The sequence below is a fragment of the Filicampus tigris genome, chromosome 3, assembly GCF_054856515.1.
Source record: "Filicampus tigris isolate MCC_2025a chromosome 3, RoL_Ftig_1.0, whole genome shotgun sequence".
Lineage (NCBI taxonomy): Eukaryota > Metazoa > Chordata > Actinopteri > Syngnathiformes > Syngnathidae > Filicampus > Filicampus tigris.
This window is the reverse complement of record NC_141219.1, coordinates 6427463-6451361: the sequence shown is the minus strand read 5'-3', so window position 1 is coordinate 6451361 and position 23899 is coordinate 6427463. Positions and strand designations below refer to the sequence as shown.

At 39.0% G+C, this 23899-nt stretch overlaps 1 protein-coding gene across 3 annotated transcripts in view; it reads left to right on the top strand.

Moving 5' to 3' along the window:
• phkb (phosphorylase kinase, beta) overlaps positions 1-23899 on the top strand; it is a 61648-nt gene that overhangs the window by 3137 nt on the left and 34612 nt on the right. For all 3 annotated transcript variants that reach the window (XM_086025617.1, XM_086025615.1, XM_086025616.1), the window contains 11 exons: positions 620-706; positions 4228-4366; positions 6516-6615; positions 8981-9088; positions 9400-9480; positions 14762-14877; positions 15698-15761; positions 18629-18724; positions 20960-21157; positions 23441-23498; positions 23822-23899. In XM_086025617.1, the coding sequence (XP_085881743.1) occupies positions 620-706; positions 4228-4366; positions 6516-6615; positions 8981-9088; positions 9400-9480; positions 14762-14877; positions 15698-15761; positions 18629-18724; positions 20960-21157; positions 23441-23498; positions 23822-23899 (1125 nt within the window). The remainder of the gene's footprint in view (positions 1-619; positions 707-4227; positions 4367-6515; positions 6616-8980; positions 9089-9399; positions 9481-14761; positions 14878-15697; positions 15762-18628; positions 18725-20959; positions 21158-23440; positions 23499-23821) is intronic.

The window sequence follows — 23899 nt, the reverse complement described above, 5'->3', positions numbered from 1 at the left end:
AGAGGTTGGACTCTCTTCCATTCTGGAGAGAGGCGCCGAGCACTTGTGGGCATGCTTATTGGCTCCCAACTTGGTGCTTGTATGTTGGGGTTCACCCCAGTGCATATGTGGAAATGGATGTATTCATTTTGGGGGTGTTTGTATTACTTTTGGGGGGTTTATGCAACTTTTTGAGGGTTTTGTGTGACCATTTATATGTATATCTGGTGCGCTACCATCTCTATGTTTTTATTTTTTTGGGGGGAGGGGTCGTGGCTTTCACATGTACACATATACACTTCTAAATTTTAGTTTTTTTTGGGTGCTTTTTTGTTTGTTTTCTGCGACATTAATAGGTGCATCGATTATGCTCATGTCACATGCAACTGTTTTGTGGGGCTTTTTTAGTTTTGTGTAACATTTTTTCATACAATAATGACTCATGTATCATCATTTTGTGTGACTTCAGAGGCAACATCTTTGGTCATATTCCAAAAATTGACAGCTTTTGAAGTTCCACTCTAATTTCTATGGGAAAATATATTCAAATTTTTAACAAAGGTCAACCAGCCTTCTGTATCTCCTGGGCAAAAATGTGTCCGTCAACAATGGACACGGTAACACTTGTGTCCTCTTTCAGGATCCATCTATGAGCCCCTCAAGCTGTCCATCCTCCACCGCGAGGATGAGCCCCTGTGGGAGAAGCTGGACCGCTACTACAATGCCGGTAAGTACACTTATCTACTATCAGCATGAGAGGCGAAGTTATGTAAGTGGTGTACAGTGATAGCCAAGTGGGGGCTGCACAAGGCACACAATAGCCCCACAAAGTACAGCCGGACTATTGAGTTTATGATTTCATCTGACATCTTCCTATTGTTAACGGTGCGTGTTTTCAGGTAAGTGTGTTCCTGGATGCTACAGCAGACAAAACAATGTCCTCCACAGTAGCAGCATCGATTAAAGGCAATTTCTCGGCCAAAGTGCTTTTTCCTGTCCTCGTGTTTTATGAAACACGGTTTTCTTTGCGCAACGGATGGCGAGGGTGTTACATGGTGACCGTGCAAGCAACTTATTTGAGGGGGGATAGTACATTGGTAGAGACGGTTAGACCTCATCCGAATGTAATGTTGACTACAGGATGGACGGTACGTATCACGACAGAGGGAGGATTGATCAATTCAATTCAAATTGATCATGTTAAATTTGATTGGTCTCATGCTGATATTATGACTAATGTCATGTAATGATGTGAGAATTATCACAAGGCCGATATTGTCAGGGTGCAGTTTGGCTAAATTGGTTATACTGCCTTAATTGGCTGCTGTACAAATGGAAAGTAAATGTGGAAATTGAGGTGAACTTTATTCTGGACTATTTGGAAGTAAGAAATAACAGGTTTTCATTGGGATTTTTTTTTTTTGTGCTTTCTGCTTTTTGCCTGATAACTGTTGCATTGTGTGCGCTTGGTGGAACAACGGGTGGTAATTATCGTAACTTAGAGTCCAACAGGTGATCCGAAGCCGGGAAATAAGTCTCAGCGTCAGGCTTATGTAATCGTTGCGCCTGTCCAATTCCAGCGTGGGGAACAAAGCCAACGTCGTTATCACCAGCACCCAGACCCATCTGCCAATATATGCTACCTGCTCTTGCTCACTGTGTCGGGCGGTGAGGCAGGAAGACAATGACAAATCAAACCCGTTGTATTTCCCCCCTATTTGTGTGTGCGTGCCTTTGATGTTGTGCTGTAAAACTGTCCATAATGCCACCACTGTGATTGGCTTGTCACGTGTACATCCACTATAATGATGTTTAAAAGCTTATTTAGAAGCGGGGGGGAAAAAGTAGTCCCTGACACCAGTTTTACCCATCGACGCAGAATTAGATTTACGTATAGTATCTGCATAATATGACTCGCAAAAAAAGTGTCAAGAATCCATACCCCACTGGGAACAAAACATCCACCATTTACCATATTGCGATGTCACAACATCTCAAAGACTTTGAGAATTAGGCATATGACTAAAGATGAATTCGGTTGGTTCATTTCATACTTCATGGGTAATTGACCATTTCAGCAGCCTCTCTTATTTGTGTATAACTTTTTAAAAGTTAATTTTCCATAATATGTCCCCTTTAAAAAGTGTGAGCCTGTAATTGAGTCCAGCTCAGCGTGTCCCCTGAGAACCAAAATGCGATTATGTCGTCTTGATGTTCTCCAGAATGATCCGAGAAGCACTCATCAACCAAATCATCATCATGGCTTGTAAATGAGCAGCGGTAGGAAACACACACACCCATACACACACCAACACACCCCCACACACCCACATACACACACACACACACAAAAGTAGTTTGCTCTCCAAACTTCTCAAAATGCAAATTAAAGGTTTTTTTTCGCAGGGTATTTGACATCCATCAAGATAATGGTTCACTTAATCATCTTTCGGATGATTCAGAACTGACTTTTCTGCTGCACGGGGGACCGATAAGAAGAGACGATGGTGATGGGAGGGAGGAAGACATGGGGAGAAAAACTAAAGATGACAATTTGCGGTGGGGGTGGGGGTGGGGGGGTTTATTGTGCGTTGATGTCGGTGAAATTTCCATTAAAATTGTTTTGATGGATAAGAGGATTGTGGATGGTGAGGCCTTGGTTACTCGTACTTATCCATTATAGTTGGACGCTTGTATTGTGTCTTTTAGGGGATTTACCGTAATCTAATTTTAACATTTGGTACAGTCTTATTTTGACGTGCACAACTTTTGAGTGATTTGCCTGCACAACCTTTGTAGGATTTATGGGGCCTTTATTTTAACTTGCACCACTTTTGCGTTTTTGCCGTCATGTATTTATTTACCTGTGCAACTTTTTGTGTATTTACGGTAGCACAACTCATTGGATTTGCATCACATTTATTTGACCTTGCGTTACATTGTGTGGATTTACAGTAGTATCATTTCAAACTGAACAATTTTTGGCAATTATATGGCCGACTTTTTTTTCTTCCCTTTTTACCCTGAGGGATTCACCTACCTCAATTTTGGTGTGGATTTACAGTAGTTTTTTTTCTGTTTATTTTCCCCCTTTCGATCTTTTTTTTGTTGTTGTTGTGGCATTATTTCAATACTTCTGCCACCCACAATTCCTGCACAGCATAAACCGTTTTGATGATGGATGCGCACATGCATTTCCATCAGTTAATTCATGCGTATAGGGTGGATTTAAACGCCTTCTATACTTTTTGTGAGACCATATGTTCATCTGTCAAGTGTCTCAACTGGTCTAAATTCTTCACTATTTCTGACTGTGTAACAAACGACCAGCAGAATGGATGTTGCCTGCCAGTTGTGGCGCCTAATGTGCTGATGAAAAATGACGTGATCCCCCGAGATAGATTAGTCACCTCTGTAGAAGTACTACTGCCTAATGTGTGTGTGTGTGTGTGTGTGTGTGTAAAATATATTAATGAACATGTCAAAAGCTTGGATGAGGACATATTTCTGCACGTGTTGGTGGAGGGTGTCATTTTGGCATGCAAGCCCTGCTATTCAAATTCAGATCCGAAAGTTGTCAAATGTCCTGTATTTATTTTACATAAATCACTTTTGTCAAAAAAAAGCATTCATACTGTAGTTGTTTGCATATTGAATACTGTATTTGTGTTTGTCAGACCATATTTTGGCAAGTGGCAGTTTATGCATCGGATGGTGCTTTTAAAAGAATAAGGCAGCAGATCAGGATTTGTCGGTGGCCTTATTATAGATTTTGCAGGGATACCTAATGTTTGGTATCTATCGTTTAGTACAGTGGTTGACAAAATTTTGTGCTCAAGCACCATGTTTAATTTTTCAAACAGATGGATGGAACAGGTCATTCATAGATCTTTTTTTGATGTTTAAAGATGTATCTAAATATATAAAATTGTTCATTTGAATAATATAGATCAACAACATCACAACATCACAATCTGGCACAATTCTGAATTCTTGCTTGCAGGCGCATTTTGAGGGGGGGATAGACAAGTAACAAAAGATCTGTTTGATGGGTTTTTTTGTGCTTTCTGTTTGAATGTTAAAACTCATTAGCTTACCTTCCCACACATTCAGCTTGAAGAGCAGGACAGAAGCTGGAGATATGGGTCGACACATTTCAGTGAATCACCTTCATGCATGTTTCATCATCAGCTTTGCCTCTTAGCGTGACTTCATGAAGACTCTTGTTTTTTTTCTGTCTCTTGACAGTCAAAACCACCATACTCAACTACCAGAGTCCTACCACCGGCCTCTTCCCTGTCAAGATTTGCTCCACATGTAATGAGGCCAAGGTGCGAGACTCCCTATACTGTGCGGCGGGAGCCTGGGCGCTGGCCATAGCCTACCGGTCAGTATTGCAGTACAGTACACCAATAGATGGTAATGTCCCGCTTAAGCAGCATGTGGCTCATGACCCAATGTTATTTCTAATGTCACTGTTTACAATTGTATGGCTGTGTGATCAATACTGCTTCCCTCAACTTCTCCCCTTATTACCACAAATTTTCTGACAGAAGACGTTTGGCCACACAACACACACACACACACACACACACACAAAATCAGAATTCGTATTCAAACTTTGGCCATTAGACAAGTAAATGAAAATAAAATTAAATTTAAAAAAATGTTTCTTTTATTTGGCGGAATGTCTGCTTGTGCGGCGCCTGCGTGTGACGTGAAAATTACGTTCTTGATGCCGATTGGCTGTTGCTGACGAGGGACGGACTGGGACCACGTGGGTCGTTTAAATATGCAGACAGGAACTCTGTGGCAGTTAACCGATGCCCAGCTCTGCATGTCAGGATGCTCAATTGACAGCTTGAACCTGAAATGCAGTCTAGACACTGCCAATGTTGTAAAAACAAAATGATTGCTTTCATTTAAAAAATAAATGACATTTGAAACAACCCAAAAACTTTGGAATGAAAAACAATTTTAATGGAAAACAAAAAGAAATGTACTGGTGACATTAAGCTTCTGAACAGTGGTGACAAGGGGGACTTTTTTCCTACCAAAAAGCACTTATTTTCTGTAACGAAAAAAAAACAAACAAACAATTTCTACCATTACTGTAGAGGTCGAAGCAAGGAGAGAAAAAAAATGTAATTACAGAAAGGAAAAAAAAGCAAACTTAGAACTTGGTCATTGCCATTTGTTTCTTGAAAAACAATTCAAATCATAAATCTGATTTACGAAAAAAAAAAAAACAACAACAAAAAATTTTATTTTTAGGGCCACATCACCCAGCCCTACCACACACTTGCACGCGCGTACACACACACAAACACAGTACTGCTTTATGTTTTTCTTTTTTTTTCCACTGAAGCACTTTACCAAGCGTTCATGCTCTCTGTGCCTGCACTCGTCTTTGATTGGCTATTTTAGTTGGGACAGATGAGGACAAAAACAAACTAAAAGAGCCAAGAGGACCGTACAAGAGTGAGTGAAGATGTGATGAAGAAAGGGAAGAGGGAAAAAAATGAAGGGGGATGGACGGGGAGGGACGTTAAAAATAGAGCGTTGCGATGTGACCGGCAGCGGATCGGAGCCATCAGTCACGGCAGCCTCCTATTAGAACTGTCACTGGGATTTAATTTAGATGATTCTCATCTGATGGCCTCACAGAGTGGCACTAGTTTCACTGCTGTCTTTGTGTGACACAAAATAACTTGATTACATTCACTCAGTTCAATTGCATTATAATGAACATACGCCATGTTATCCTGTCATCTGGTTTCTGAAACGCCAACGATATCTGATTAATGAGTTGTCAGCATGTACACTGGCCACAACAGTAGGTACACATGCACAATTGAAATTGTCGGTTTGACATGTCTGACTTGGGGCTGGGTAATTAATCGAAATGTAATCGTGATTTCGGTTCGGGCTATTCGCAATCTTTAAAATGTTATAATCAAAGAAAAACACTTAATGTCCAGAATGGCGCGGTGCGTCAGCAAATTCCTAACATTATGAAAGTAACCTGAATGCATCATGTTGCTTACCTAGCAAGCATGTAGCGTATGTGATTCTGCCGTTCCTGAGTGTGCTTTAAGCTGTTTAATGACATTTTTGTTGGAGTTTACTGTACAACTAAACACACAACAAAAACAATTACACACATTGTTTTATGTAAATATGCTTTGTTTTTAAAACTAAGCTAATGCTAAAGTCAGTGTAAACAATCTTTTTAGCATTAAGTTAGCATTAACTTCAGGAGTGATATTGGGTGGAAAAAACCGAAAGTGCAAGGACGCTGGCATCCCCATAGAAACATAAATTACTTCTTTCCTATTAGCTATTTTGGATGTTTTTGACTCAGTGATATAGTGTTCAATGCTGTATCGCAGGTCATCTTTTGTGTTCTCCTGTGTCACAGTCCTTTAAGCATTGAAGGCTCCAAATCGTTCGTAGGTTTCTTACTCAGTGTGGATATGGGGTTTCAAAGAATCCAAAACACTTACTGTAACTTACACTGTGTTTTTGGTCTACAGACGCATCGACGACGACATGGGACGCACCCACGAACTGGAGCATTCAGCCATCAAGTGCATGAGAGGAATCCTCTACTGCTACATGAGGCAGGCTCATAAGGTCAGTGGTATGACATATTAGTTATATTATTATTGGACTGTAAACTCTCTGTCCATCATTGTTGCCAATCATAATTACATTTAAAAAGAGCAAAACTGTAGTACATGTGTGACTGAATTCACTGTGTCAGACTTCTGTTCTGTGCTACACCATGGTTAGGTTGCCTTTTGAGACATTTATAAAAATATAAATGCTATAAGTGCTATTATATTTTTTAAGTAATAATGGTCATAGAAAAGTTTTTTTTAAGTAATATGGTTGAAAAATTATTGCAAAAATAGAAAATATGTAATTGCCGTAATATTAAAAATAGACAAATTGAAAAACAAATAGACATAATTCGGTAATAACGAATAACAATACATCCATCCATCCATTAACCAAACCGCTTATCCTCACAAGGGTCGCGGGTATGCTGGAGCCTATTCCAGCTGTCTTCGGGCAGTAGGCGGGGTACACCCTGAATTGGTAAACAGCCAAACACAGGGCACACAGAGACAACAATTATATAAAAAAATATGAAAACATAATGCAAAATAAGTCTCACAAAAATTACTAACAGACCCTTCCTAGGCAGAGGTAAAAAAAAAGAAAAAAACTCTTCCTCAGGGAGACATTTCACACTGAATGTGGAGAGAGAAAAAATGGAGCAGGCAGGTAGAATATCAGTTAACAGTGGGAGTTTGTGCAGAGGGAGGAAAAATAGTGACACTTGGAGAGAAAGAAGATGGAGGATGAGTAAGTGGCTGCTCTGATGATGGCGCGAGCCAGCAAGAGGGGAAACAAATGAGGTAAAAGTGGGACAAAGGCCCAATTATTTATAACTCTGTGTGACAGAGGGAACGGCTGGCGGCCCAGCTGTGATTTCATGTCGCCACCACACATGCACACACACGCACACACACACACACACACACACACACACACACATGCACACACCTTGCCCCAATATACATCGGAAACAGAAACTTCACACAGTAGCGCCCCCTTGAATTTTGAAATAAAAATGTTTTTACCAGTTTCTCAGATGGGACAGATGAGGACAAAAAAAACCTAAAGAAGCCATGAGATGAAATCGGGTGGATTTACCATTATTTCATCAGACTAACATGCACATATATATTGCACATAGCATTCCACTTATATATTATATATTATTTTTCCTTTGTATTCATGTATTATACCCTCCCTTGAATTTCTGGTATCTAAGCTCAAAAATGGAATCATTATCCATAGAGTATTTTGATATATTGGCATTACTTGTGTGAGACCCCCTCACGAATAGATCCCTTTCATTGAGCGATCCCTTTCACTCGTAGGTAACTGACACTTGCTACGTTTACATGGACAAAATTCTTGAATACGATCAGACTTCACATTAGAATTGTGATCGGATGCACTGTTTTCATTGGACACTAAAAATAGTGATCCGATTAGGACTTGCGTGTTCAAACATCACACATTTGATCGGAACAAATACTTTAGACATGTATCAAATATACCGGAAATAGTAGTAGAAGAAGAAGCCGGAGCGACTTCTGTATCAACAAAACACCGCTCCGTCCATTTCTACTTTAAACGTTAGTGTCATTTCACATATTTATCCCGTTTCCCCTGTTATGTCAAAGTAACACTTCCTAATAGCGATACAGACCAGTTCAGTCTTGCGCCTGCCATGTCTTTCGCTCACACTGCTTCTACTAGCTTCCGGTAATAACAGAAACACGTATACTGACGTCACAGATCTGCGTGATAAAGACGGTTCGTGTTTTCATGCACGCCAATCGGATTATCAATCAACATAAACCACCCCTCTCGTTCGGAATAAAATCTTGATCGGAATGGGCTTGATCGGGTCCGAATATTCCGAATGGGGTGTGTACTAGAGTGTACAATGGGAGTGGATTTTCACTCCCGTCCCATCCCACTCCCACAGAAAAAGTCCCGTACTGTCCCATCATCCAGGACCATAGTAGAAAAAAAAAAAATCCTGTCCTGTAGCATCCTGGTGAAAACGACTTCCATCCCGTCCTGCTCCAATTCAGGGTGACTCCCACTGCTCCCATTTTGAAAGTCAGCTACATTAAAAAAAAAAAAAAAAAAAAAAAATGGAATGGAAAAAAAAAATCTTCCTCATGGACTCTCCCGCACCCGTCTGCTCCCGTGAACTTATTATCCTGTACCGTCCAAATCACGTGATTTAAGGTAAACGGGATGGGAATCAACTTAACTTGGGATTCCCCCAAAAATACTAGATTTTGCGAGATCTGTTTCACACGGAGATCCCATTCACCTGGAGATCCCTTTTACACGCCAATCCCTTTCACACATATTCCTTTTAAACGGATATCCCTTTTTGGTGTAGGTGGAGCAGTTCAAGCAGGACCCCAGCCCCTCCAAGTGTCTGCACTCCATGTTCAACGTGCACACGGGTGACGAGATCCACACCTACGACCAACACCATCACCTGCAGGTTAGTTCAATAAAGACACATAGTAACAATAAAAGTCCCAATTCCGGGGATGGCGCCAACCTATTGTCAGTCTTTGAAGGCAACGCTTATGAGGGCACTCTGAGAAAAGCCATGTTACAACCTGTCAAGTGGGACAGTGGAACTTTCAGGTGATGCTACGTGGCTCCATCCTTGCACTACTAATGCATTTTAACTGAAATTTGAAGAGACTTTTTGACTAAAAAGAAGGCTTGAGGCAGCTTTGTGTTTGCATTGCGAGCGTCAAACATCACCAGAAATGTAAAGTGGCCGCGCTTGTGTGCTCTCCGCAGATCGATGCCGTTTCCCTGTTCCTGCTCTACTTGGTGGAGATGATCTGTTCCGGCCTTCAGATTATCTACAACACTGACGAGGTATGAACTAGCCACAGGGTGGTTTACCTGTTTCCATGCTGCTGTTTTGGTTTGAAACAGAGTTCAAAAGTATTCAGCAGTTAACTCTTTAATGTCCATGTGGCAATGGTAACTGGTAAATGGACTTACATGTATATAGCGCTTTTCCTAGCTCTGGTACTCAAAGCGCTTCACACTGTAATTCATCTACCTACTGATGACGCAGGATCAGGAGCAACTGGGGGTTCAGTATTTTGCTCAAGGACACTTCGACATGGTCCCAATGGCCGGAGATGGAACCCACAACCTCCGGGTTGGGAAACGACCACTCTCCCACTGAGCCATGCCGCCCCGAATGCTAAATGATGGCATACAGTATATGAAGTGGTATTTTACTACTATTTAAGTCCATGATGGACCGCCCATTTTGTGGAATGCCCAGCTCTGCTATTTAAAGTCATCTATTGCGTATTTAAACCAGAGATAATTACATTTACTGCTCGGGAGGTGTTTATTAGTCTTAAATGTATATTCATTGGTGCTGCTGTTTTGGTTTCCAACAGAGTTCAATGCGTCTGGAAAGAGACGAGTTGTTTCTTTGGCAGTAATTGTGTTTTTGCTGCGGTTATAGTGCTTGCACTTGGCATGGAGCTGAGAGGTGACGGGTAAGAAAACAAGCCAAAGCCTCTCCACTGATACAACGCTTAATTACATTTGGGCAGCACAGGGGCACACTTAATGAGCCTTGCTTCAAATAGGAACCTTCACTTAAAATGCAGCGACTGCTAAGAAGATAAAAAGAGAAGAGTCAGTACGACAGCTGTATCATTATTTCTGCCTTCCTTTCGATTATCACCATTTCCAATCAAAGAAAAAAGGGATGTTTATGTCTGGATGGGCATCCGCCGTAACAACCATGTCAAACAATTCAGGCAAGTGACTTACTTCGGTGAATCGAAATGGGACAAGCCGAAAGAAACAACTTTTGATTTTCACTGTCCTACAGGTATCATTTAAACATTTTTGTTATTGCTATTGCAGTTTTATATTGGTATTGTATTGGACATTTTTCATAACATATATGTTAACCTTATTGAGCTACACATTAGATTAGGAAGATTGAAATTATTTTAATAATCAAAATTATGATATCATATTTGAACATGTAAATCACAATAATTTAATTGTTAAACAGTGATTACATTTTTTTATCCAAATGTTTTTACCTTGATGCTTCAATATTTTGCATTCATTTGTGAAAATAAAGTAATGAAAATACTCAATTAAAGTTTGTGCTGTTATGTAATCAATTACAAAATAAATTGTTTCACATAGTTCATCATTATATTTTGTGATTACCGGTAAATGATTTTACTCGAAATATATTTTACAATGTTACATTTGTTTTTTTGTTTAGATAAGATAAGATAAGATAAGATAAGAATGCCTTTATTGATCCCACAGTGGGGAAATTTTCATTGCATAGGAAATTTTGATTAAATATGATTAATGAAATATGCAGAATATGCTTTCATATCTTAAAAACAATAATACAAATATATTAACATTTTTTCTTCATCAATCATTTCTAAGTCATATATGGTAATTTTACCTGAAACATGGACTTGTTTTTGTGGTGGTAATTACTTGTAAAAGAATGTAATAAAACTGATTGATATATGAAATTATTTATCCAAAATATTTTGAAATCATAATAATGAATAAATATGAATAATACATAAATACATTAAATTGCTCACATTCATTACAAAAATTGCCTGGTTTGGTACCGAATTAGAATTATTATTTTGTTTACCGCCATTCAACTTTTATTTTGTTGCTAATATGAACCACACATATATACATATCTACACCTTATCTCGTGACATTGCATGTCTGTCCTCTGAAATTTCACCCAAGCCAACCAATCATGTTTCGCGCCCTCAGCTCCTTTTCCTCAATGCGTCCGTGATGTGGATTTCTTCTCAATGTTTACATCATCATTGCCGTCCGCCAACTCATACAGTATATACAGTGTTTGTTTATATACAATATGTCAAACGTGATCATGTCACATTCCCATAACTGGAAATTGATACAACTCGTTATTCCCTCAAGAAATTGAATGCGGCAATAAACTGTACCCCTAGCTTCGGCATGTCATAGCAAGCCCTCAAAGAGTGGAACCTTAAAACAATTTGCCTTTTGGTACATTAGATCACCCCTACATACTGTATTTGACAGTCAGTTGTACAGTGTTAGACTCACAGGGTGTTAAAAGTGATGGCGCTAGAAGAAGTGGCTACAAGATGTTCAATACAAATTTAAGGAAGGACACACTCAGAAATGCCCTGACGTTAACATGACTCAGTCACCATCACCAGCTGGCATAGCACTAGCTAGCAATAATAATGAAAATACTGTATATATCCATCCATGCATTTTCCGAACCGCTTATCCTAATTTGACCAAATTATTTCTCTATGAAACCAAATTGTTATGGTCGATTTGAATAATTAATTGAAGATTGAATATGAAAATCTAAATTCATTAGCAAACAATGATGACCACATGTATCTTAACAATAACACAGTGCTGCCACTGAATTAGTCCAAGACATTAATACTGCAGCGATAGAAAGATGCATGATTTTCGGGATATTTTAGAATTTGGTGTTCATTAATACCCCAATAGTTAATAAAGAGTAGCTTGTTGCTTTGAAAAGCAGACTCAACAATTGTACATTTCTACTTGTTGACAGAATGTGGCCTGGACTTTTTTTTTCTGTGGGTTATTTCTTTTGTGCATGGTGGTGGTTAGCATGAATAATTGGCGAAACGAGCGGCGGCGGCTTGTTTCTATTGCACATGATGGCACCAAAAAATGCAGAGAGCAGCATGTGCATTCATGATATGACATGTACAGTACAATATGTTATTGCTATCATTTCCTGTCATTCTGTTGACTTCAATTGGATTGAGACGGTCATTATCTCCGTAGAAGATGGTTAATTCATGCTAATTGCATTCTAAATTACAATTTCATGCACTACTTATATGTTTACCACATCTGAAAAAACAAAACACGTAATGATAAAGAACCTATAAAAATAAGTTTTCCCAATTGTTTGGTTTTATGTTACAAGTGGAAGCTGCAATGCAGTGTTTTTCTTTCCTTTTTTTCATTTTGGCGAGTTTGTGCAGAAAGGCTGGCATGAAAGCTGATGTGTATCCTCTGAAGATGCATTCTACACCTGCCAGATGCTGTGTGTGTGTGTGTCGGGGGGGGGTGCGTGTGCGTATGTGTGTGGGTGTGCGTGCGTGCGCGTGTGCGTGCCGTCCTTTAAGATGCCATTAAGATAATAAACACTTAATCCCCTTTATCCGTCCATCTAATTGTCTAAGACCAAAACAAGAAGACAAAACACCTCCAGCTCCTTTCAATAAAACAACTGGAAATAAACCGTAGAGTAAAAAAAAAAAGAGAAGCAAAGTCAAACCATTTATGCATCACGTAATTCAATATTATCGCTCTTCTTGCCAGTTATTAATGCTAAACTGCGCCTTGCGCAGTAAGAAATCAGAAAACACCATGTCTCAAATCAACAGCTCAAAATACGCCACAGTATATTCTTTCATGAATGCGCATGCCACAGTATTGCGTGTTAACTTGCCCACTTGCACCGTAGAAATAAACACCATGACTATGTAGAAATAATCCAGAGAGTTAACAAAGATGGAAAGACAAACTGCTACTTTGCATAGAAATGAACAGAATGACGAGAAATAATCCACTGAGTAACATGAAACCCCGCAGCACGCTTTGTCATGCACGAGCCACCTCCATGTTATAGCGATCACAACTTTTGCTAGTTATTCGTGATAATCATAGCCTTCCACAAGAGAAATAAACAGAACCACTAGAAATAATCAACAGAGTAAAAAAAAAAAAATGCTCCAAAGGCATGCTCAGTCATAAATATTAATGCCATATGATTAATGCGGTCACTCTACTCAGCAGTGACTCATGATGACCGCATCTTTGTGCAACAGAAATAAACAGAGTAACTCGAAAAAAGAAACCATACACACGCATCATACGCACCATATGACAATGCGAATGAAAAATCTACGGCAAGATCTGCCGTGCAATGTACATATCATATGATTAGTGCGATTGCGTCTCTGTCTCACCAGCTCTTATTGATTACCGCCACCTTGCACAACATAAATGAGCGAGAAGAACTACAAAGAATACAGAGTCAATAAAGTTGCAGCGATACAGTGTGTTATTAGTGAAGGCCAAAACAAAAAGACAAACCCCTTCACTCCCTCTGACTCCTGCTCTCCCTGCAGCTTTGTCATTTTAGATTACATCTCCAATCATTCATACACACACACACACACACATACACACAAACACACACTTTTCAATGATTCAAAGCCTTCAAGTCCCTTTTTTCGATTCTCGTCTTTAGCTGTATTTTATTTTTCAGTTCACATCATTTTTTATGTATGACTGTGCTATTGCCTTTTTTTGTGGCATGGTACCTACTCTACTCCACTTCTTGTACCTGCTCAGCCAGGTTTACTTATTGGTGAGTGGCATCTGCTCAATCTGTTAGTGTAAATCTCAACCTTTATCTCAACTTTATTACGACTGTGCAAGGTAGCGGTTAACATGAATAATTGTCTGCAAATTAAACATGCGCAAGCCGCAATTTTTTATTTTTTATTTTTCGGAGCAATTTTGCAAATCAAGGACTTCATTTGAGGAGAAACTTTGCAATTTTGTGGAGATTTTTTTTTTTTTTTGCAGGCTAATCTAAAGCAATAATATGACAAAATAACAAATTAAAAATTGGTTTCTTTTCATACAATTTTTATTTCTTAAATTCACATTTCATAATCACAGCAATCTGTATTTTCTTGTCTAGAAGCAACACTAAATTGATTCAAGAAAAAAAAAAGATAAAGTCTACACTATTATAATTTGATAAAATTTATTGTGCAACCGTCAACAGTCTAAATCAGAACTCGGGACTCTATTGCGAAAACAAATTAATAACATTGCTGATATTTGTAAATATTTTATACTACTTGTATATTATAATGATTATAATATTTTTAACCTTATAGGCCACTCCTATAAGGGGACCACTGTAGGGCTGGGGACCACTGTCTTAAACTATCCCTCAATCATGGATTTTCACCATCTCACTTGGGCCTGGAACATAACTCTCGCATTGAAGGTGGATTGCAGTACATCCACTACAATGTTTGTCTCCTCTGGTATTTTGCAGGTGTCCTTCATCCAGAACCTGGTGTTCTGCGTGGAAAGAGCCTACAGAGTGCCCGACTACGGCATGTGGGAGCGAGGCAGCAAGTACAACAATGGCAGCACTGAGCTGCATTCAAGGTCAGTTAGAAAGCAAGTAAACCACTGTTAATAAACGTAAAAGTCATAGGAAACATGTCTAGATGTTACTCAACTCAACTTAACTTCTACAGCACAACCGCAACTGTTTCAAAGTGTGATACATGAAACATAAACAACAATGATTAAAATAATAATGCAGTGATAAATAACTTTTTTTTCCGAATTCTTTGCTAATTAGAATATACAAGAGCTCTGTTTACATTTGCGTTTACGCATAAAGGAGGTGCAGAGATGTATTCCCAACTTGCCTCGGATGACTTGTGAAGCTGTCACAATCAGCAAGATGAAAGTCTTCAATGACCACACCTAGATCAAAGATGTCAACGGTCGGGACACTGAAATCGTAATCTCGCGATCACACCGTGCATGATGTCATTTGAATGTAAACAAGCAAATGGCAAATGAAGGTTATTGAGCTTATCTTCAATCCTGCTTTTTACACTTACAGAAAGTGACGGCTGTAGGTTTATTGTGTTATCCATTGCTCTTGCTATCTCTCATTATATGTGTTTGAATGTATCTGTCTTATTCTAAAATGGTGTTTAATGACCTCCAAAAAATGTAAGTGTCCCGAATGCTGTAAAAACATGCCTCAGGTGTATTGAAATAGTGTAGTTCTATATCGCGGATTTCACTGATTGCTGGGGTGGTCTGGAACATAACCGCTGGAGGGGGGATTTCTATGCATTGTCACACAAGCGGAAACATTTTTAACTACTGTTAATAAAAATACACTTCTAATGTGAAAAATGTAATCAAATGGATAATGAAGCTAACATTCAAATGTTGTTCTGTGCAGCTCCGTGGGCCTGGCCAAGGCTGCTCTGGAGGCCATCAATGGATTTAACCTGTTCGGAAACCAGGTACAGTATACACCAATGTACTATATTTACATAATATTTGATGTCTATACACCTGTATTGTACCATATTTATATATTTAATAAACAACCTTGTTTGTATATTTAATGATCTGTATATGCCCAATATTCAAATTTTTACAGCTAATGTATTATATTTACATCACGTTTAATGTGTTTGAATCGACACATGTAATGTAGCATAATGTATACCATATTTATGTGTGTGTATGTGTGTAATGTATCACATCATATTTACCGGTGTATACACCACCAATGCAGGATAGTTATATAATAATTATTATATTCTGCACACGCGCAAAACAAAAAAAGACTCCATTAATGGCTTCCTTCTTAACCACGTCTGTCAATGCTGATTTCCCAGTCCACTGGCTCACAGCAGCGGATGCTATCATCACGTTTCACTGCGGCGTGTGAATTTGTCATTTTCCCGCCGTCTTTGTGTGACACGAATGTGAGGCGAGGTGTTAATTTTTTAGTTATTTTTTCTTAGTGAACTTGGTTTTCCCGTCATGATAAAAATTGATCAGAGGCGAGAGCAAGAAAAGCTTCTGCGTGTCAAGTCGTTTAATCCACTGAGCTGTGTGCACGCTGGAACATCAAACATAGGAAATTTTTTATTTTTACTCTTAAGCTCGAAGTCATCATTAATACTTATTATTATTACTCAATAAGTGAATCAATTTACTATAGTTATGTTGCACTTTATTGTAACCTTTTTTGTTTTGTCTCCCCTCTTGTTCGTTTGATTTCCAACCGACTGATGCGTTCAATGCGGCGTGTATTTTGCAGTTTTACAATTTGAAATCCAAGCTTCTAGACCAGAGGTCACCAATTCCGGTCCTCGAGGGCACCTGTCCTGCAGGTTTTCAATCCCTCCCTGCTGTAACACACCTGTTAAAATGATCAGGATCATTATCAGGCTTCTCAAGATCTTGCTGATGAGCTGATCATTTTAACAAGTGTGTTACAGCAGGGAGAGATTGAAAACCTGCAGGACACGTGCCCTCGAGGACCGGAGTTGGTGACCCCTGTTCGAGACTGACAGCTGAACTCACCTACAAAATGGAACACGTTTGAGTTGAAATTGCTGGCGGTGTGGACAAACCTGACTTTTTTCTTAACAGACATATGGGGCAAGTCTGTTTATGAGGTCAATTGTATCTAAATGTGTATGCAAAATAATATGTGAAATAGTTAATTATAAAAATAATTAATTCTCTGTCTGTTTTTATTGCACCATTTGTTTCAGTTTCAAATAAAATTGATTAACCAGTTGAAATGAGTTCAATCAAATGAAAACAAAATGTATTATTATTATTTTTATGATGATCATGATGGTTATTATTATTATTATTATTATTATTAGTAGTAGTAGTAGTAGTAGTAGTAGTATAAAATCCATTTTAACAAAATGCTTAATGTATTAAACGACTAGTAATTAAATGTGTATATTTTGCAATTAATTCATCAACTTATAATCAGTTAAATGCATTAGAAAAATAAAACATAAATAAATTCATGTCAAATATATGATTATTTTAATAATGACATCCATAAATCATTCTAATTTTTAATTACCGTATTTTTCGGACTACAAGCCGCCACTTTTTTCCTAGGTTTTGAACCATGCGGTTTATATAAAGGTGCGGCTATTCTGTGGATTTTTCTTCCACCGCTAGGGGCGGTCTAACCGGAATTATAATACAATACAACACAATTGCCATTAACAGGATGTGATTGCAGGTGAAGGAGTTCAACAGGCGAGGGCGCTATGCACTAGGTTATGAAGTAGGAGGTATGCGACAGCAATAAATGATGGACCAATCACAGCTCACCTGTTTTCTGAAGCTGAGCCATGATTGGTTGTACCTGAGACCCAAGCAACTGTGATGTCATTTTCAGTCGACAGCAAGTGACAAAATGGCTGCCCCCCTGTGATGGACAAAAATTTAACTCATAATCCACAAATACAATATCAATCAGAGTGCCGTTTGTAGACTAGTGGAGCTGCATAGAACATATTATTGGAAAGAAACATTTTTGAGTTGCCTCCTTCACCTTTAATGTAATTAGGATTAGCTAACATTATTTCATACAATTAATTTTAAAATGTGCGTAATATTTATTTGTACACTTATTTTTAATAAAATCAATACATAATTGTAAAATATTTATATTGTATTTTTATTTTAGTCTTATTATTTAGTAGTATCATGTATCATTATTTTTCGTTTTACTTTTAGTATTTACAATAAAGCAACAAAACAATTATTTAATAATATAAATACATTTGAAGTAATTAATTATTTCACACCCTTTAAAGTAGGCAAATTTAGGCACTTTGTCTAGCCCTGGCCTCAAGCACTTCTATTATTTTCCTGAAATCAACAGTGCTGACCCGCAATCCTTTGCACTTTGCATACCTCGCCGATTTGACTAAAAGCCCTCTCCGTCCAACACTTTTTTTTTTCGTAAGGAGGTAAAAAAATAGACTATGTAGGCAATAATCATCCATAATGCATCTGTGCTTACATTAGAAAGTGCTTAGCGGGTGGAGGGAGCGGAGATGAGTGTGTGTGTGTGTGGGGGGGTGGGTGCGTGCGTGTGTTTTTTTTTTTTTTTTTCTTTTTTGTGGCTCCAAACGTTTGACCACTCTCTAAGTATAAAGCACCATTGGTGAGGCGTTTAAGTGCATGGGATGTTTTGGAATGATGGGATGACTCTTGACTCGCTGTTGTTGCAGCACTCCCACGCTGCACTTCATGTTGGTTACTGTTTAAACAAAGTGTGTGTGTGTGTGTGTGTGTGTGTGATTCTGTGTGCGCGCGTGCGTGTGCATGTGTTTAGGGTTGCTCCTGGTCTGTGATCTTCGTGGATCTGGACGCCCACAACCGAAACAGACAAACGTTGTGCTCCCTGCTTCCCCGAGAGTCACGCTCTCACGTGAGTGCGGCCACGCTGTTACACCAACCACCCACCGACGTTCGCGTGGGAGGGAATATAGATGACGAGTCGTCACTTTAATCATACGACTCATACATTGCCCATGTGTGAACAGCAGCCAAATCCCATTTACACATTCAGGACCAAATCAAGAGCAAACTGTAGTGAGCTGACTAATTCTGTTACGTGAGGTTCACTAATGTGAAATGTTCATAAATCTGACCTTGCTTTCTAAAATTGACTGATCTTTTTTCGCCACGGTGTTTTGAAGACAATTTTAATCATAGATAATTCCACAAATAATTTATTTGTATCTTTGCATGTCTGTAAAAGCTCAACAATATGTAAACCAATTTATTAGTAGGAGTTGCACTTCTTTCTTTCCACGCCCTCCCTTCTCACTCTGACCATCTCCAAACTGTTTTTTTTAAACAGCCCGTTTTTGTCAAATGTCAACTTTAGGATATTTTTTTTAGGATAAATTTAGGAAAATCGACGGCAGGCCACAAATGGCCTTGGGCTATAGTTTGGACACCACTGGCTTAGAACATGGGTCGGCAAGTTAGTTTGGCCTGGGGCCTAATTTTTTTCTGAACAATTTGAGGGCCGACTAAAAACTATCTAACTAGCATTTTTTTTTTTTTTTTTAGGAAAAACTGGCACGAATAGCAGTCACACTAATGATACACCATAACTGAGCGTGCCTTGTTTTTTATTTAGTGGATTATTTCTTGTTTTTCACTTTATTTCTACATTGTGAAAGTTGGCATTTTACATTTGTCCAAAAATAACACTAAAATAATTCTGAGACCTAGAGTGTATTCTTACATCAATCTCACAATTGGACCTTTAAATGTGTATTAAGTTTAAAGTACAAGGAAAGAAAATGACAGTGTGTGTTTCAAATGAAAAAAAGTTCTTAATATCGTCGTCATAGCAAAGTGTGAGTGTGGAGGAGCACTGATAAGAAAACGTATGGAAGCAGCCAATGTGGGAGGATGGGGGGCAAGGGGGGTTGTGGATTTAACAACTAAACGGACTTTGCAGAGATACGGGTGGTCTCCGGAGGGCTATTAATTAGCAGATGTTCAACTTAGCTGATGAACTTTTTCCCCGAGATGAATCCTGGCGAATTTGAGCACTGAATAGACTCTAAAAAGCTGAAGTGTTTCCTCTCGGAGCCGTCCTCAATTCCCTTTTCAGAGCAGCTGTGATCTTAATCCCCTCTTCATCTTCTTCATCCTCCTCCACATCATGTTCCCTCCCGCCAGACTTGGAATAGAAGCCTCGTGACGACAGCTATAAGAGTTTAATTGCGCAATCAGACAAACGTCAAGGTGTCAGCGGGTGTCAGGAACTCAGCACCGCGCCTCAGTGTTTGAAAATGAAGGTTGAAGAAGAAACAGGCTGCAAAATAACAAAAATATCAATGTGACTTCTGGACCCCTTGGCCTGTGACGGAGGATTGGAATTCAATATTCCATTTGGCAAGACATTCGACCAGCCGCCTCGGGTGCGGCAAGACACGACCCAGCAAGGACAGCCGTGGACTTTTTTTTTTTTTTTTTTTAGCTCTGGTGATTATTCATAGTCATTATGTTTATTTGAATTGTGCAAGGTGGCATTAGCATGAATATATAAAGAGGAGCAATCTCATTAATGATATGGCACGCTCACCTGTCGCCTGTGTGTGACAGAGTACTCTATTTTTTGAATCCGTTTTTTTGATTTGATAATTTTGAGTCATTCTTTTTATTTCCATTGTGCAATGGCGACAGTTGGTCTGATTAACTGGCGACCGGAGTGATCATATGTATGATCATATGTAATCATGTCACCAGTTTCTTCATAAGGTGCTCTGAAAGGCACTTTGAACATGTAGCTTAAGTATGTGTCGTTAAAATATGATACGTACACACGTTTTTAAAGGTTCAATTCGAACAGTGCGTTCACTTAATTGCTCTCAATGTCTATTAAAGTGTGTTGCGATTTAACGCAGATACAGTGGAAAAATATAGGTCACCGTGATAGTTGACGACCAATGCTTTAACCATTTGATGATAATGGCCACCTTACACAATGGAAATAAACAGAAGTACGAGAAAAAATCTCTACAGGATTAAAAAAAAAAAAAAATCAATCCACAGCTCGTAGCGTAATAATTTGGCAACACTTGAATATTTGGGAAAAAAATCCAGTATTTTATTTATTTATTTTTTTCTGTTTTTTTTATAGAACACGGACGCAGCCTTACTGCCGACCATCAGCTACCCTGCCTTCGCCGTGGACGACGACGCCCTCTACAGTCAGACACTGGACAAAATCGTCCGCAAGCTGCGTGGCAAATACGGCTTCAAGCGCTTCCTCCGCGATGGATACCGTACCTGCAACGAGGACAAGGACCGCCGTTACTACAAACCTGCTGAAATGAAGGTAGTACAAGAGTTGTTTTGTCTTTCTGTGTTGAATTAACATTTCACTGTATTTTTTAGACAGAGGGGCGCAACGCCTAATAGAAACCCAATTTAAAATCTTAACACGTTTGAAATCCTAATTTTAAACCCTAATTTTAAACACTAACTTGAAACCCTGACTATGGCTTAAAACCCGACTTTCAAACCATAACCCCAGTTGAACACCTTCATTTTATAAAACCTTAGCTAGGCTCGAGACACTACTTTGAAATCTTGAGACACTAATTTGAAACCCTACCTTGAAATGAACCGTACTTTGAATCCCAAATCATATCTTGAAACCCGAATAAGAAACTCAAACTCCGACTTTTAAACCTCATTTGAGACGTTAACCCTTGCCTAATTTGAAGCCCTAACTTGAAACCCTAGCCCTGGGTTTCAACCTTAATTTCAAACCCTAAGAGACTTGAAACTGTAATTTGAAACCCAAACTTGAACTCCTAACCCTAGTTTGAAACTCTACTTTCAAACCCTAACCCTTATTTGAAATCCTAAACCAATCCTAAAACTTCACTTTTAAACCGTAATCCTGGCTCAAAATCATAATTTGAAACCTTAATCCTTGTTTGAATCCCTATTTCAACCCTATCCTAGGCTCCAAAGCCTAATCATGGCTTGACACCATCATTTAAAACCCCAATTTTAAACCATAATTGAAACGCTGACCCTTATTGGAAGGGAAATTTGCAGGCCGCTACATGTGCTCAGCTAGTAATGTCTTGGACATTGTGAAGCAGCATGTGGCTCATTATCCAAGGTTATTTTATTAAACTGTCTGACTAATCAGAGCGACTTGATGTTGTGTATAAGTGGGACAGCAGCTCCCATGCTCATCAGTAGACCTTGTATACAGTGAAGCCTTGCATATTCAATGTTTTGCATTTGCATAATCATAGTTGCAGTTTTTTTCCCCCCAAACTATATTGCCTTATTCACTAAAACTCTTGTGCACAGTCAAAACAGAAACTGAAAATATGTTTTTGCCTGTGTAGTCTGCTTTTCCATTGCAATTAGCATGTATTACCCTAGCATTTAACATCTTGTATAAATGCCAACTAGAGAGTTTAATGACTTAATACTGTTCTTGTACTCTAAAGCGCTAGTATTTGTTTCCCTGTGTGTTTCCCGGGGTTTGTTCATGTTGAAAAATGTAACTTCTGGATTCAGTCGTTACATACATTTGACATTGTGTACATGCTAGATGCATGGTGTTAAATTCTGCTCATTTCCGCTTAAAATCCTTTGCTGCCATCTTGTAGTATCTGTAAGCGTTTACAAAGAATTTTTGAGGGATAAAATATTTGCAGTAATGTTTTTGTTATGAGTGGCTTGGCTCAGTCCCTGTCCTCCATTAATAGGGGGTTTTGTATTCTTCTACGTTTATACACTATATTCCATATTTTACTCTTTCTACAACAGTATTGGCAAGACCATGTCAAGTAAGTCCCAAAGCCATTGAACTGAAGAAATTGTCACCATTGACAGAGAGCAGCAGCCCGTATGATCCACAGTGTAGCCAATCAGACGAGTGGCTCAAGCGCAAAAAAAAAACCCTGAAGACCTCAACGGACGTCGTCTCGAGCTCGGCTCTTCTATCTCCTCCCGTCACCTTCTTCATATTTTTATGTCCCCTCTTGCATCCTCCTACACCCTGGTTGGCCGCTTATCGCCGGGAAATATTTAAAAGGCACACATGGCTGCACCTTCACGCCAGGAAGTCACATTAGAAGAGAGTCGACGCATTGAGGACATTAATGCAGCGCACTGTTTTATTGCATTAGGACATTTTTCACATTGTCACATAGGGTGTTGTGTATAGTATTTTCAAATGTGTATGTATATATATATATATATATATATACATATATATATATATCCCATCCTCAGAAGTCTGATGTGCTAACCACTTCACCCACTGTGCTGCCTGAACACTTTTATTGACATTTAAAATCAAACATAACGTCCACTAACCGCGGGCTGCCTTTTACCGCGCGTATTCATGGAGTAGAGGCTCCCTGTCCCCTCACTGTTCTATCTGTACCAAACAAGAAAATCTGACTATAAATATGTGTGTTGTTCCCCCCCCTACGATATAGAATATGTGTTCCTTTTTGGCTAAATACTCATCTCATCCTAAAAAAGTTCAGCTTTCATCCCCTTGAAAGTGGGCCCTCTCCACCTCGCTGAAATGGAAAAGCAATAAAACCTCACTCTCATCCTTTTTCTCTCTGTCTCACGACAGCTCTTTGATGGGATCGAGTGCGAGTTTCCCATATTCTTCATCTTCATGATGATTGACGGTAAGCCTCCTCACATCCACACCTCAGTTGGCTTGCTTGGAGCCTGAAGCTTGAGCCGAGTGACATTCTTTTGTATGCCGGAATTTAGAGGACTTAACAAGGTGTGAAACGTCGTGAATGGCCTTGAAATAAATCTTAAAAAGTTCTCAAGAGAAATGTCATTTAAAAGATCAGTATTCCCTTTCTTAACTCCTCTGGTATTTGGTTTGAATAGATCTGATAAATAATCTGATATTTAGACACTGACATGTTATCTTGGTGGTAGGAACATCATAACGACATCTCCTCAAATCCAAATATTCTTACGTATGTCTTTTTTGCAGGGGTGTTCAGGGGGAACCAGGCTCAGGTGAAAGAGTACCAGGACCTTCTTGAGCCGATCATCTTTCAGTCTTATGAGG